Source organism: Sycon ciliatum, chromosome 2, assembly GCF_964019385.1.
Source record: "Sycon ciliatum chromosome 2, ocSycCili1.1, whole genome shotgun sequence".
NCBI classification, from domain to species: domain Eukaryota; kingdom Metazoa; phylum Porifera; class Calcarea; order Leucosolenida; family Sycettidae; genus Sycon; species Sycon ciliatum.
The window spans coordinates 37762140-37777474 of record NC_088644.1 but is presented as its reverse complement, the minus strand read 5'-3'; the positions used below and the strand labels follow the sequence as shown (position 1 = coordinate 37777474).

General features: G+C 45.5%; 1 protein-coding gene across 1 annotated transcript in view; it reads right to left on the bottom strand.

The window, feature by feature from the left end:
* LOC135809954 (uncharacterized) overlaps positions 1 to 15335 on the bottom strand; it is a 40764-nt gene that overhangs the window by 22611 nt on the left and 2818 nt on the right. Inside the window, exons 2-21 of the mRNA XM_065323403.1 lie at positions 15115 to 15201; positions 14222 to 14371; positions 13916 to 13962; positions 13450 to 13516; positions 12923 to 13032; positions 12104 to 12196; positions 9898 to 10029; positions 9496 to 9588; positions 9095 to 9155; positions 8240 to 8507; positions 7733 to 7829; positions 6335 to 6498; positions 5834 to 6237; positions 5459 to 5649; positions 4309 to 4443; positions 3677 to 3784; positions 2241 to 2345; positions 936 to 1073; positions 428 to 553; positions 232 to 312 (exon numbers count right to left, since the gene is read on the bottom strand). Of these exons, the coding sequence (XP_065179475.1) occupies positions 232 to 312; positions 428 to 553; positions 936 to 1073; positions 2241 to 2345; positions 3677 to 3784; positions 4309 to 4443; positions 5459 to 5649; positions 5834 to 6237; positions 6335 to 6498; positions 7733 to 7829; positions 8240 to 8507; positions 9095 to 9155; positions 9496 to 9588; positions 9898 to 10029; positions 12104 to 12196; positions 12923 to 13032; positions 13450 to 13516; positions 13916 to 13962; positions 14222 to 14371; positions 15115 to 15201 (2657 nt within the window). The remainder of the gene's footprint in view (positions 1 to 231; positions 313 to 427; positions 554 to 935; positions 1074 to 2240; positions 2346 to 3676; positions 3785 to 4308; positions 4444 to 5458; positions 5650 to 5833; positions 6238 to 6334; positions 6499 to 7732; positions 7830 to 8239; positions 8508 to 9094; positions 9156 to 9495; positions 9589 to 9897; positions 10030 to 12103; positions 12197 to 12922; positions 13033 to 13449; positions 13517 to 13915; positions 13963 to 14221; positions 14372 to 15114; positions 15202 to 15335) is intronic.

Genomic DNA, 15335 nt, shown 5'->3' with positions numbered 1-15335 from the left:
GTGCTTTCACAGTTTTCAGCCTTTTTTTTGCAGTGCAAACTGCAATGAAAAGATCGCCGCACCCCGCCGGACGCGCGTTACGAACTCAACGAAAATTTGTCGCACTAGCCTGGTCGCGCGTTACGCCGCACCCCCCTGCGTTACGCGTTACGCGGCAACATATATTGCCAGTACGGTATTCTAATTTGAAGCTCAAGAGGTGCATAAGGGTTGTACCACAGCAATACTGACCTTGCCTCCAGCTTTGCCCGCTTGTCCACCTGCAGCTGCTGTCTTCTCCGCTGCCTGAGCACGCTTCTCCAGCTCTTTGATCTGCAGAGGAGAACATTAAATGCACCATCTTAAGGATACAGCATCTCCATCTCCTCTACAGGCAATGCATGCAAATATACGGGTAGATAAGACAAGCCGGTCTCCTAGAGCTCACCTTAGCCTCCAAAGCCTTGACCATCTTTGCTGAAGATGCTGATTGCTCTTCTTTCGCCGCTTTCAGCTTTGCCTTCAATGCACCGAGCTCCTTGTCCTTTTCTGAAGCAACGGATGCATGTAAAGCCTGCACCAGAGGAAAGGAAAGTTCCTCAATGCTGTCCCTACCTACAACTGGATAGTGCTACTGAGGCGGTGGGAGAAGACTTACAGGAAGCTGCAATGCGCTGACTGTCCCAGAAACCAATCACAAAGCACTACAACAATAATCCATCCATCTGCATGATGGCATTTCAGCACAATGATCCTATAGCAGGAAATGATGGGTGTAAATCATGCAGTATCCACTTCATCACTACTCAGAAAGACAGAACAGGATGGAAATAGGACATTGAAAGTCGCTGTGTTAGTATGCTGTTCTAGACTAAAGTGGTCTCCTATTGGGAAATGCCATGAACGTGTCCACGTATCAAACGCAATGCATAGGTTACATCAACTTTGATACGTACCCGGAATTCTTCAGTTGCCTTTTCAGCCTGCTTGACTCGGGTCTCCAGTTCGGTGACTTTAGACGCCTCCTTCAAGGTTTTGAGCTGCTCCTTGGACACTTGCTTGCGTTGGTCCTCCATCTCCTGCTCTAAGATAGCCTGCACCACACACAGGAAAAAATAGCGCCGGAAAAAGAATGTGAGTTTAATGTCACACATGCAGACTCTGCACAATCGTTTGGGAAGTCACTTGCGCCCGCCTATAATAATACTTCCATACCCATACCGGGGTGTTGATGTTGGATATGTCAGTGATGCATATTAACTAGCAATCAGGATATACATGATATAGAGGAGGACGTTGTTACGCTGTCATCACAATTCGTGAAAGTACCACATTTTGTGTATACAGTTGGTATCGGTTATAGCGTGGGTGTTTGAAAAACGACTTTCTATTCTTATTTCCGATATTTCTTACACACGATAAATCAAGTGTGGCATATCATATGCATGTGCGCAGGGGCAGGAAGATCATCGTTCAATGCAACGCAGTACTTCTGTCCATGTGGGTGGTCATAGTCCCATAAGCTTACATGTGGCTATGCAAAATGAGTTACATGGCCACAACAGTTGAATCTGCAGCACTACGACGCAACGAGAGTCACATCAGAACGGAATTTGACAGATGTTATTACTACAGGCGATACACTTTGTACTAATCTGGCATGTTTCGCTACACAAAGTCCATTCTTAGGACCGATATATTCTACTATGGGATAAAATTGCTTGTAAGAATAAATGTGCACTTGAAATCGATGTTATGATTATGAAAACATGAGGGTTCATTCTAGTAGGCAGTATATTCTTTTACACGACCACGCTATAACCGATACGCACTGTATATTCGCCATAAACGGGCGATTCAGCACCTTTTCTGGCTCTTTGCTACCTACTTCCATTCCACATTATGGAGAGTCAGCGTTACATCTCTGAAATTGAGTTTTGTGTACTATTCACATAGATGTAGCTTTGTGTTCCTTGTCACACTGTACATACCTCTCCCAGGCAAATACTAGATTGTATCAAACCTGGCGCAAAGCTCACAGTGCTTATCTCAGTAAGAGCACTCTGGCTTTGATGCTTTGAGTCGGTTCTAAAATGCTTGCTGGTCACTAGACGTCATTGTGACAGCGGTTCAGCGAGTCACTCCGAGTTCTGCGGATGACACCTTACAAGGTCGAAACAGCTAGCAGTCCGGGGATTGTATATCACACCTATTCAATTTGTGGATGGAAATTGATCTGCATTGGGTTCAATGGAACTGACCAGTTTGTCGCGATAACGCATGATTTCCTCGGCCGTGTCAACAGGAAGACCTTGTAGACGTTCTTCCTCCAGCTGCTTTAGCTGGTTCTGGATATCCTTCAAGCTCTGTGGATACACGACAAAACAGAAAACGATCATCATAGCATATACGTACACATGCACGGACATAACCCCCCCCCCCCCCCCATTTACACATGCACGGACATACCCCCCCCCCCCATTTACACATGCACGGACATACCCCCCCCCATTTACACATGCACTCCTCTCCCCCCCCCCCTCCCACACACACACACATATTCACACACACACACACACACACATCTGCACACCCAGGCATGCACGCCCACATAAACCAGTCGGGGAGATGTCCTATCTAGGACATCGCACTCTGAATGAGTCTGATTGGTTACCTGTCCCAGAGTTGTCATGGAAGCGTCGGTCGCGCACACGCGATGAAAAGAAGTGCTGCGTGAGCATTTCTGAATGTATGTGGAGGATGCACGATCGTAATGGCGATGGATTTCTTTCCGAATTGGTCAAGTTTGAAGGAATAGGCGGAGAATATCAGACATCGGCGGGGATTGAGGTAGTGTATATTCGATTCGCCATCGAACACCCGACCGAATGGCCGTTTTCGTTTGGGGATTTCATGTGGGGTTTCTCGTAGCCACGCGGCGCTTCTTCGGAAACGATTGGTTCTAATTATTTGAATGTTTTGCCTTTGGAATGTTTCTTCACGCCCCGTGCGTTCATTTCGCCCCAAACCTGGCCATGCAGAGGAGGAAGACGAGGCAGCAGGCGCTAGGCGCGTAAATCACTACCTGGAAGATATTATTTGGCCAAAGCTTGCTGTTGGCGTTTTTGATTTCTTGGATACGACAGCTCTTGGCTAAAACTGGACCTTGGACGGTCTTTCTTGGATATCAACCCAGGACGTGGTGGTCATGGACGTATCGCCATCGCTTTCAGCCAGGTCCTTCTGCTGCCTGAAACCAATGGCGAAAGTAAAAACTTTATCGCAGCAGCAGCTACTGCTCTGCTGAAAGTGCGAACACAAATTGCTTCGCCAATCCTCTTGTGCGCTTGCAATTTTCAATGCGACCAAAACGATTCGCTTGCCAGTTCCTTTGTCCAGGCGTCGTACTCCACAATGAGGAAAATAAAATTCGTGAAGGCAAGAGGCAAGATACGAATCTCGACTCGCTTGAGGCAAGCCGCCAGGAGAACGACAACTAATAAATTTTGAGACGAAAGGCCTTCGTTGCGCTTGTTTTGAGTGCGACATGTTCATCTTCCTCGGCCGCGACACAAAGTTTTGAGTCACGTGTCACGATTACCATGGGAACAGCATAGTATGTATGCTGGGCATGCTGGGTTCCGTGATGTCCTATCTAGGACATCTCCAGGACTGTAAACTCAGCAACCAAACTTACCAACTCCTTGGTTTTGATTTGCTCCTCCAGCTCAGCACGGACCAATTCCTCCTTCCGCTCTCCATCAGACTTGAGAGCAGCATTCTCATTGCGCAGATCCATAAGCTCCTGTATGCATAATCAAATTAATAGAAGCCACGGTGAATTCTGGCACTTTTGTGGCACATACCCATAGAATCACGTGAGCAGCTATGTTGTTGCTCCAGTCCGCAATACGAAAACATACTCGTAAGAGAAAACTATCCAAAATGGGCACAGTTGGCCTGGAGACTAAGTCGATATGCACATGTCGTGTTGTGCTACAGTCTGTATCACTATCATTATTAGACACCATCATTAGATGTATGTGCGCTGTGGGTACAGCATGCACAGCGTCAGGATGCACCAATATGCCAGGACATACATCAGTGACAGTGCGGGAAGGAATGGCGATGTGGATGAGCTGAGTTCAAGACAGGTGAAGTTCAATAATACTTTACCACTATACAATTTAGCACAATGTAGACTGTGCCATTTCACAACGTATTTGCAGAAGCACTGCGGGCAAAATACATGCACCTCCTCTCCCCGAACACGCACGTCTACGCCCGTTTGGGACTAACTTGATGTTCACATAGGAACATTACACTAACCACTTGAAGTTTGGACCGCTCCAGTTTCAGGTTATCCAACTCTTCATCCTTCTGTGCAATAATGCTCTCCAGACGAGTGATCTCTTCGGTCCCCGCCGCTGCCATCTCTACAAGTTTCTCAGCCTTGCTGGTTTTCTGTAACAAGGGGAAAATACAAGTATTTCAGCACCTGCTCTGCGCCTTTTTACTCCTCAGGGTACCTCAACTCAAACACTCTAAAATACGGTCTCTTTGTTGCATACGTCATTTAACCTGTTCAATTTTTGGGCATGGTTAATCGTCAGGGTGAAAACAGAACCCCCCCCCCCCCAAATAAATGATTTAAGAACTCAGATGGTGAGCCGAGGAAAAATTTGTAACATGGAACTCGATCGCATAACTTGTGCCCACAATTTCCATGCATGACTGATTTGTGAAGAATTAAAAGCACACTGTGTACAACCTCTCATCTCATAGATATGAGTCATAGATATGAGTCATTGATATGAGTCATAGATATGAGTCATAGATATGAGTCATAGATATGAGTCATAGATATGAGTCATAGATATGAGTCATAGATATGAGTCATAGATATGAGTCATAGATATGAGTCATAGATATGAGTCATAGATATGAGTCATAGATATGAGTCATAGATATGAGTCATAGATATGAGTCATAGATATGAGTCATAGATATGAGTCATAGATATGAGTCATAGATATGAGTCATAGATATGAGTCATAGATATGAGTCATAGATATGAGTCATAGATATGAGTCATAGATATGAGTCATAGATATGAGTCATAGATATGAGTCATAGATATGAGTCATAGATATGAGTCATAGATATGAGTCATAGATATGAGTCATAGATATGAGTCATAGATATGAGTCATAGATATGAGTCATAGATATGAGTCATTGACTGAGTGCCAGTCACAGAATGGCCTCACAGGCAACACATGCATATGGAACATATCCGGGTATACCGGTAAAACAATTTTTAAGAGTGTCGATCCTTTGGCTGAGAATGAAAGTAAAATTTAACGACGTCTGATGGGTGGTAGGCTAAACGTGGCTTTGTAGACTGAGCTAAAGTGAAAAGAAGCGCTGACGTGGGGAAATCATCCCGTACAGACGTACACTGGTGCTAACCGGCTTACCCTGCCTTTCTCCTTCTTTTTAGGCGTAGCCTCCTCGCCAGATTCACCATCAGAAGCACCGACATCAGCACGGCCTGCGTCCTCATCATCATCACCACTGTCCTCCTCGCTGCTGCTCTCTACTTCAGCTGCTGCAGTCACCTTGCGCTGTGTGTGCACGGCGCTAAGTGATTCTTCGGACAGGGTCAATCCTGCAGCAAATATTCCCAGAGTGCTACGCTAAACCCACATGGCTCTAGCAAAAGAGCAACATATGTTGCAGTAGTGTACATGAAGAAAGATTTTTGCGATAAAGACTAGAACTAGCAATGGGCGCTAGTTTTGGAGGAGAAAAATGGATGACGCACGCTGAATGGTCATATGTGAGAAACTCACCCAAATGATTGGCAACGTCCTCAGCGCTCTTGATATCCTCGACATTCTTCACTAGTTGCAGTGCTGCAATCCTGGATTCCAGCTGAAGCCGTCTGTTCTTGTTGTCTTTGTCCGAGTCTTGTGCTGCATCACCTGAGGAACCAGTCTCTGGATTTGATAGCTGATCCTGACAGGATGTTAGCTGGTCCGAGAGCTCGGAGCTTGAGGGAAAGTTTGCCCGCAGCACCTGTAGCATCTCGTGCAGACAGTGCAAAGCTGCGCCGTCCTGAGCGGAAGATTGTGCTGGCTGTGGTGCTTGGAGTTGCACTCTGGAAAACTGCTTCTTGAGTGTTGCTGGCGATGATGCTTCGGACAAGAGCAAGCGGATTGCTTCAGCCTCCATTAGGCATTGTGACGCTTTTGTACTGTAGGAAGAAATACAGCATCGTGCAGCACAGCTGAAAAGCTAGCAAAATGTTGACAAGATTTTTCTATCAAATGCAGAATGCATAGAGCACTTACGCGTCATTGGAGCTCTCGTCCAGGGCATCCTCCTTCGTTTTCAGTGTCTCGCGGAGTGTGTCCTTCTGCTCTGAGGACAAAGCGGGGAGCACGGCAGGGATGGCCGCTAGCTGTGCCTCTGCTGCCCTGACTTGCTCTTCATACTCTCCTATGTCAGCTCTGACCTGAAGATACCGTTGAAGCAGAAGAAATGACGTTAGACATACGCTGTACTAATGAGGAATAGAACAGGGACTTGGCCAGGACTACAAAGGGGAGGGGAGAGGAAGGGGTTGTTACATTGACACCATGGCTACTCTGACAGGAATTGCTGGCGAAATATTCTGATCTTATACGTAGACCAACTGAGTATTTTGCTCCTGCTCTCGTAGCAGTTGAGCACTCTTGTGTGCGGTAGTGCCTTTGCTGTTTGCGTTATGCAGAGTTTGAGCACTCTGGCAAGGTACGTTCGGGCCTGGTTTAAATCTGGCTTCGGAAAATATATTTTTCATTGCTACAGTCAGACCTCGCTTAACCGCACACATCTGTTTTCCACAAAAATATCCGGATAGGCGAGGTAACCGGATAACTGAACACACATACTGTATATGCATGTGGCATGTCAAAAGCAGTGACATCATACATACATGTAGACAGGTCCTATGCAGTACAACTAGCGTGCCCAGTATGTAAAACAAGAGAGAAAAATGACAAGCAACTGAGTGCTGTCCGCACACACCCAGCAGGTCAAGGATCTCATTTGCTTGTACAACTCCTTGATACTAGCTTCTGCAAGCGCTAGCCAGCCACATGCAACCGGATACGACGAAGCATTTTGTACACATTTTAACCAGTTTGTACACAAAATCATGCCCTGGTATGCGGATCGCGAGGTCCGGTTATGTTGTATGCATAACATATGCTGCACATCGGTAACCAGCGATTTTCTTCCGGATGGCGAGGGATCCGGATAAACGAGGACCGGATAAACGAGGTCTGACTGTATCAGGTTCAGCCTCATTTCCTCTGTGCTACACTGACGAGTCCACAAAGGACGAAACAGTTATGTCCGCAGATTGAGTATGTAGACCAACAGAAAGTTAGGAGCACTGAATGACTTATGCCTACCCAATAAATTCATAAAACACGATAGTGGAGTGTACATTCAGCTCTTGCACACATGATCAGTTCAAAAGGGCAGTGCAACCCTCTCAAAGGAGGCTGTTCCAAACTGAGAGTGGGTGGGAGAAGGGAGGGGCGGGGGGTAGCAAAACCAGTGCATGTGATCTTAGCTGCATCCCAGTGGGAGATCATGCACCATACTCTAGTCGTGTCATTTCCTTGTTATTCTAGCCGTGTGGTGTCCTTGCAAAATGGTTGCACGTGTTAAACGTTTAATTCATGGCACGTCTTTCCTACCTCGCCTGGTTCAGCAGAATCAGCAGAACCCACTAAGCGAGAAGAGGCGCGACCTTGCCTTGACATTGCACGTCTGCTAGGAGATGGTTGTACACGCCTTTGTAGAGGAAAATATGGCACAACACCCACACCACTCCAGAGTCAACACAACACAACACAACCCAACACGTACACATGTATATACAGGGGCGTCGGAAGGTATTTTAGTGTGGCACGGTCAGTCATCTGAAGTACAGTTTAGTCGTGGGGGAGGGATGGTTGAGCCGAAATTTTGGAAATTTAGAGCCTAGATCAGTGTATTTTATTGATTCACCTGGTACCTGGGGCAAAAAGTGGTACGGTCAATGCCGAAGTGACCGTACCGTGTCCGACGCCCCTGATCTATTCACAACCTTGTACTCGCTCCAGCAGCCTTTCTCCTAACTTTTCAACTCTCACAGAGTTTGTCCACTGACTCCATCTCTTTTCATTTGGTCAGAACAAGGCCAGTACATGCTCTTTACGTACGAGATATTCTTGATGCTTCCTTCAGCCGCCTTCAATCTGCTTTGCAGAGTGTCCAGACGAGTGTTGACGGCTCCATGGAGATCAGCCATCAAGTCCGTAGCTTTTCCACTGACGCCGCTGCAGTGAGTCTTGGCTGTTTTCTGCCAGTCAGCCTCGCAAGCTGCAAGATGCGTCTCATGCTCTTTTGCCTTCTCATCGATCTTGGTCTCAAGCAGAATGGCACTGGCAGCTACCTCCTTATTGTGCTGGGTGCGGAGACTTTCAATATCTGAGCAGAAAACATGATGCAATCGGTGGAATAAGCAAACAAAACCCAATGAAATGTTGCTACGCAAATACCGATAAAACACCTTAGATCACAATGGGATTCTCAGTGGTGGAAATCTGTAAATTGCATTGTGTAAGATTGCACTATTGCATGCGTACATCAGGTGTTTGTCTCTGCAATGGAGCTGGATACAAAATAACTGTCAGTTCATTTAGAAGAAAAACGGAGCTTAAAATGCATCTGTCGACATAGTGGTAAATGCACACCAGCCCACACAACACTTGCTATTTACCGTAGCCACCATTTCAATTCTATAATTATGATGCTGCATTGGAGTCTCCGCATCCCACTACTGCTTGTTAATTAAGTGATACGTTTAAGGGAGTGCAAATGGAAAAGTCTGTAGAAATGACCGCCTAGCTGCTAGTTTAGTTCTAACATTCTATTTAAAGTGAGAAATAGTTTGGCGGCATCTTGCAGCTTCATCCGTAGAGAGGAGTTGGGTGAAACGTGGTACGTAAAGGAATTGGTTCGGTTTGCAGTGTTTGGGAATGCCATTTCAAGCCAGTGAAAGTGTTACACCTTACCAGCAGCTCTCAGCTGCCTTTCAGCATTCAGTTGTTCAGTCATTTGCTGCTGGAGAGCCTCCTAGATTATTCAGACATGCACGCACATGCACGCACGCACATATAAGCACCCACCCACACATACACACATGCATAGAAACACAAAATTAGTGGCATATCAAGAAAAGCAAAGGAAAGCAAGGTAAGAAACATTAAGCAAGAAGAACAGGACAGCATGAACTGCACACAACTCATTCTACTTACACTGCAGCGCCACAAATACCATGCCAGTTTGGAGACAGCTCTTGCGTCATCATGAGCCAGTAAAATCTTATCAATCTACCCCGATATTCCTTGGTCTGGCACAAATATCATTACAAGGGTAGGTCAACTATACCTGCAATACTACCGGGAAGATTTACCTTCTCTGCTTGTAGCTGCTCAAACAGTTTCTTGATTTGTACTAAGAGGGACTGCTTTGTCTCTGCCAAGGCCTTGTTTCTTGCAACCAGATCCTGCAAACACATAGAATTATTATTTTTTTAATCCGAAGAGAACAAAGTGTAGACTATGCTAGGTATCTACAATGTCTCAATAATTTCATTGTCGACCATTTAACTATGCTGATCACGTGATTATAACGAAGATGCAGCATTCATCCAACCACATAATCATTCATGTCTTGTGCTCTCTTTCCATCCATAGGCATGGGAGAATGTTACCTGTTACCTGCTCATAAGTGGACATCACAATTATAGCATTCCTATAAAAGATCAGAATTTCCATTGCTCCTTTGACATGTCAAGGAAGCACAGATGTCTTACCTCAACCATTTTCCTCCATTCCTTTTCCTTCATTTTCTGCTCCTCTCGGGTCAGTGTCAAGACTTCGCGGAAGCGCACAATCTTCTGCCGGTGCTGATCCTTCAGCCGTCCCACAAAAGCTTCAAAGTATACCTGTAAAACATGGACGCCAATGACAGTGCTTCGTTCTCAAAACTTCAACATAAAAATAATTGCCAGTGGAGGCGCCATCATGGATAAAAAAGAAAGGACGAAATGTTATGAGTTATGACTAACTGCCCACCAGCGTAACCAGATCGTATGTAGTCAGCGAGTGCGAGTCTCAGAACTCCTTGTCAGTTTTGTGCCATTTTGTCGCACTCGGTGACAGTATATGATCTGGTTACGTTCGTTGGTGGACAGTTAGTCATAACTCGTAACATGTCGTCCTTTCCTTTTATTCAGGATTACTTTGGCTCAACATCCGAGTTAAAAAAGTTTTGTTTTTTCACGGCTGAGCGTAGCGAAAGAGTGCAAAAAACGTATTTTTCACTTACAAATATTTTCGTGCATTTGCTCTTGTTCTGCGCAACCGTTGAACCTGCCATCGTGGTCTTTGTTTTTCCTCGTGGTAGTTGAAGTTGCCCGCCCACCCACCCTGGTTTCATGGGAGTCGTCTGCTGTTCTTCTTGACAATCTATGCCTATGTGTGTGGCTCATGGCCAGCAATCAAGGACATCTGAGAGTTGTAATTTTTGTACTCCTCCGAGGTGTGATTTTTGGCGTGCTGGGCCAAGCACAAGGAAGCCATCTGCAAAAAAACTGCAGAAAATGGTTGTTGTTTGATCCTTTGGTGTAATCTTTGTTTCTAGTCGAAGCTAGTTGCTGTTTGGAGCAGAAACGCTGAAATTGACTATTTTCTGCATGTACTCATACATGTACTCATGTACTCAGGCATGCAGTCTCACTCGTATTTTAGCTATTTTTCTGGAATGGATGCTGCTCTGCGCCCCTTGGTGAACATTTCCTGCGCTCGTGGAGCAGCTGAAAAGGACCACTGGTATGTCTGGTTCCTGGTTTGAAAGTGGAGAGTCGACTTTTGTGCCTTGAAAAAGGAGTAGAGAGCGATAAAGGTACGTCTGTGGCTGATTTTTGAGTGCTCCTCGTACATTTTTGATCGTGATAGAAATTCTCAGACCAAAGTCAGACCAAAGTCAGCGCGATGATGGTCGTACAGTTTTCTTGTGAATTTTTTAGTTGTTTCATCTCGTATCTATGTTAGTATCGTGATGGTGAAGTGGAGAGGGTGATTTTCTTCCTCTAGGCTTCGTTCGGCCGACTTTGCTTCGTCCTCGTTGAAAAGTGATCCTGAAAAAAAGGTCGATTCGCAAAATTATGTTGATTTTCAATGTACGAGATGACATGCGATTGCTGGCTATGTTATGATTATGACATACACCGGTTATTGCATACCATTTCTTGCTATCTCTATTCTTGGGTCCGACTGGCAGCGGGGCAGGAATTAATGAAATAGAAATGTTTTTTGGCCGAAAGGCGTGTTTCCCTCTAGCCCGGTTGAGCGGTCGCGGCTAGGAATGTAGGGAGTCATTGTTTTTCAGGCGCTCCCCCCTGCTGCCCAGTCACCCATGCTCACCACTGGCCATGCTGTTTCACTTGATTTCACGGCCTTTTCTCCCGCTTGCTGGCGGTTCTTTGATGGATTTAGATGTTTTTCGGCTATTTATCTATTATGTGGCTACGAGTGTGGTTTTTTGCTTCTACTCATTTCTGGAAAACCACCACGGTGGTGAGTGTGATTGCTCTGGTAGACCACTACCCCATGTACTGAACAGTCGCTTTGTGAGTGAAAAATGATAATTATTCTTTTTCAAACGAGTAGTTCGTTAGAGACAAGGTGCCAGAGGAGGCTAGGAAAGCTATGGAATTGGGCCCAAAGTTTGTTCCCCTCAAGAGAGTAACACAGGATATATCTGGGTCCAAGTTTATACCAGGCAGGTAGCAAAGCAAGCTTGGACCCAGATGATGTACAGATCATCAGTTGTCTGAGGATTGCCTTAGCTTTGCTATGTGAATGAAACGCAGCGTTACAACAATGACCTAGCCGGTTGTCTCTGTTCTCTTGTGCCTTTGTGAGACGCATAGTTAAATGGGTCAGTTGTTGCAGTATTCTACCCATTTGATAAGCACCGAAAATTGAACAAAGCGGCAACAGTTAGAGGCTAGGTACCTCAGTGTCCTCTTCAATGCGTCGATACGCGGAATCCATTTGCACGGCAATCTGGTTGTGCTTGGCTTTGACAGATTTCATCTTCAGTCCCATCTAAATAGAACAGTATGCAGATATGTACACACAACCGTTATGGTATGGACAAGATTATCTCTTGTGACAGACATCGATCTTAAGCATCGCACCTGTATTTTACAAGTAATGGCAAAATCCATTTCCTACAGATGGAATGGGTCAACAGGTGCCACAGCATGCAACCAAAGTAACCGATTCGTGGAAACCATTTGGTCGCAATGAAGATTAGTGCAGCTTGAGCGTACTGAAGAGCCACTGAAATCCGTGGATGAGTTTTACGAAAAAGTATTCAAGAAATCAGGCCGCAATAAGTGCTTCCAGAAATTCCGATTTCTCACGTTTAGATACGGATTTGTTGCTGTTCAGTTGGTGATATTTTTGTCTAAACGGATCACAAGATCTGAATTGATTGTGATACGATATTCAGAATATCGCAATGCCGGTGTTTCTCTAAACCCCAGGCTGTTTTCTAGAAAATGTATGTCCTTCGAAGTGCAGGTAGCAACCAACCTTGGTGTTGTGTATTCGGGGGGTAGAACATGTACAGGTATGAATATTGTAGAAAGGAAACCAATGAATCATAACACCGATGCGAGTGTCGTCGTGACATAGAAAATGCTACATTCCCCGCCGCTTGATGTGTTTCTCAACATGTCAGGTGATGCGGCCATGAATCTGGTTAACTTTACATATTGTTGCCCAATGAGTCCTGCCGTGCATGGATCTCAGCTTGCAATTGCTTACCTTGGAAATCCAATCTTGTGCAAGGCTGTACGGCACATATTGGATTACTTGCCCGGACAACTCCTCATCCTCATCCTCTGCTTCATCTTCCGACACGGCACCTTGGTTGCCTGAAGAAAATAATGCAAAGACACACAACCCGCTCTGTGAAAAGGAAAGTGGAAATCGGTAGCTCCTGGAAGTTCTGAAGCTAGCATCTATCTAGATGAATAATACAGCTCTATGAGGTAACTAGCAACAAACCATTGGTGGAGGGTCAGCAATCCCGATTATTTAGGTCACAATTGTTAGCTGCTTCGGCTAAACTAACTTTCACCAAGCACTCTGAGAAGACGGTCTTGTAGGTTCAGGAGTAGAATACTTTGCCAGGAGAACACAGCCACAACTATTAGTATTAGTATGGCAAGGTATGAATACCATAGCATGCGTTCTCCTGTTTCACCGCCCAATTCTCTACCGCTCTGCAGGTCAAGGACGGATGCACGACTTCTTGTCATGATGTTACTTGGGTTGCAGCTCAAACATACTGTGCACAGTGTCGGTGTGGACATCCTCGCCCTGATCTTCTTCAGCTGGTTGGATAGCTGGAGTGCCCTGCATGAAGCAGTAGACACACACATGCACACACAGCTCCACAGGATTATACTTTCAGAGAGCAATTTCAGGCAAAGAAATCCTTGGCAGCATACTATTCAGTAGGCCAAGAATTATAGAATGCCCGAATTTCGCTACCTGAAAGTATGCGACCTACCCCACCAGTTCAAAAATGTACATTGTCATTGTGCAACAATAGCCTAGAGGCCACTCCATCACTTCTCCTGCTGTGGTGGCAATAGTATTCAAGAGGCACTGTACTACATACTAGAAGGTGAGCATCTGTTCCCTCGCCCCCTAGGCTATATAGAGACCACAGGAATTTCCAGCACACATGGCAGTTTCTAGGCATCAGCAACAGACTAGATGAAATCAGTAGGTAGCACCAGATGAGCTTACCCTGCTCATAGACTTCTGATCATCCGTGACAAGATCCATTTGAGAAGCTGCAAAACAACCAGGAAATACGTGCAAACAACAGGATTGGAGAAGAGCTCCAAGTCAGTCTAAAAAAAGGAACAGTGATCTGAAGACAGTATCAGTGGGAGATACTGCATTAGAGAAACGAACAGGACTTAGGGACACCACTGGGAACCTAGCTCAAACGTTGATATCCCCGGAACTCTAGATTAGATTTTGTACCTGATTGAGCAGGGATGTTCAATTTGACTGTGATGAACTCAGTACAGCTTCAAATCTTCTCACCTGGTCCAGGCATTGGCGCAATTTTTCCACGAGTTTGCAGCCGGGAAAATATGCTGGTACTTTTTGGCCGTCCGGTTCCGGAGCTTGTTGGTCTCACGGGATCATCATTAACGACATCTAGATCATCTGCCGTACTGGATACAGTTGTCACTGGGGTTGGCAATGGACAGAGTAACAAAAGAACAGTCTTTTAAAGCATGAAAGGCTACACTGCCCCACAGACTTTACTGTAGCGCTGTAAAGTCTATGGGGCCAAAGGATGAGGAGGCTATAATTTCACCAAGCACAGTATACCGATGAATACGTATATAGGTGACTCAACTGTCGGAGCAATCACATCAGTTTTGCTATCGAAATACACTGCTCCTCAATGAAATCCGCTTGCATGAGTCAAGTACTTCCCGGGCGCTGTGCAGCCCTAGACCTGCATACAATGGGATCTGAACTGGAACAAGGCAAACTTGAATCACAGGATTGGTCTTCATTGAGCAGCACTGCACATTATGCACTGATCACACAGAAGCAAATTTTAACATTGGAATGTATGCAGGAATCAATACAGTCAGACCTCGTTTATCCGGTCCTCTTTTATCCGGATCCCTCGCCATCCGGAAGAAAATCGATGGTTACCGAATTACAGCATATGTCATGCATACATACAGTATGTGTGTTCGATTATCCGGTTCCCTCGCCTTTTCGGATATTTTTGTGGAAAACAGATGCGTGCGGTTATGCGAGGTCTGACTGTATTCACACAAGTCCATGCGTACACAATCTGTACTACTCTGGTTTGGTAATGGTAGAAAGACAAAACCAGCCGAGAGATAGCGATCTAATGATAACAGCGTGTGCTATACAAGACATGGATTATGTAAGGCGATGTGCACGTATACCTTGGCTCTTCATGGACATGTTGTCCACTGAGTCCATATCTGGCAGTTTACGCGTGTCCTGCACGGCTTCCGGCGCACCCCACGCCACTAAGCACAGGAGAAAAACACCAAGCAACAAGATCATGTTACCTGCACATGTTGCAAATTCAATTCATATCTGATTCCCACTTTCCAAAATACAGAACTGGCTTCCATGACATTGTGTGGGTACGCTAGATATT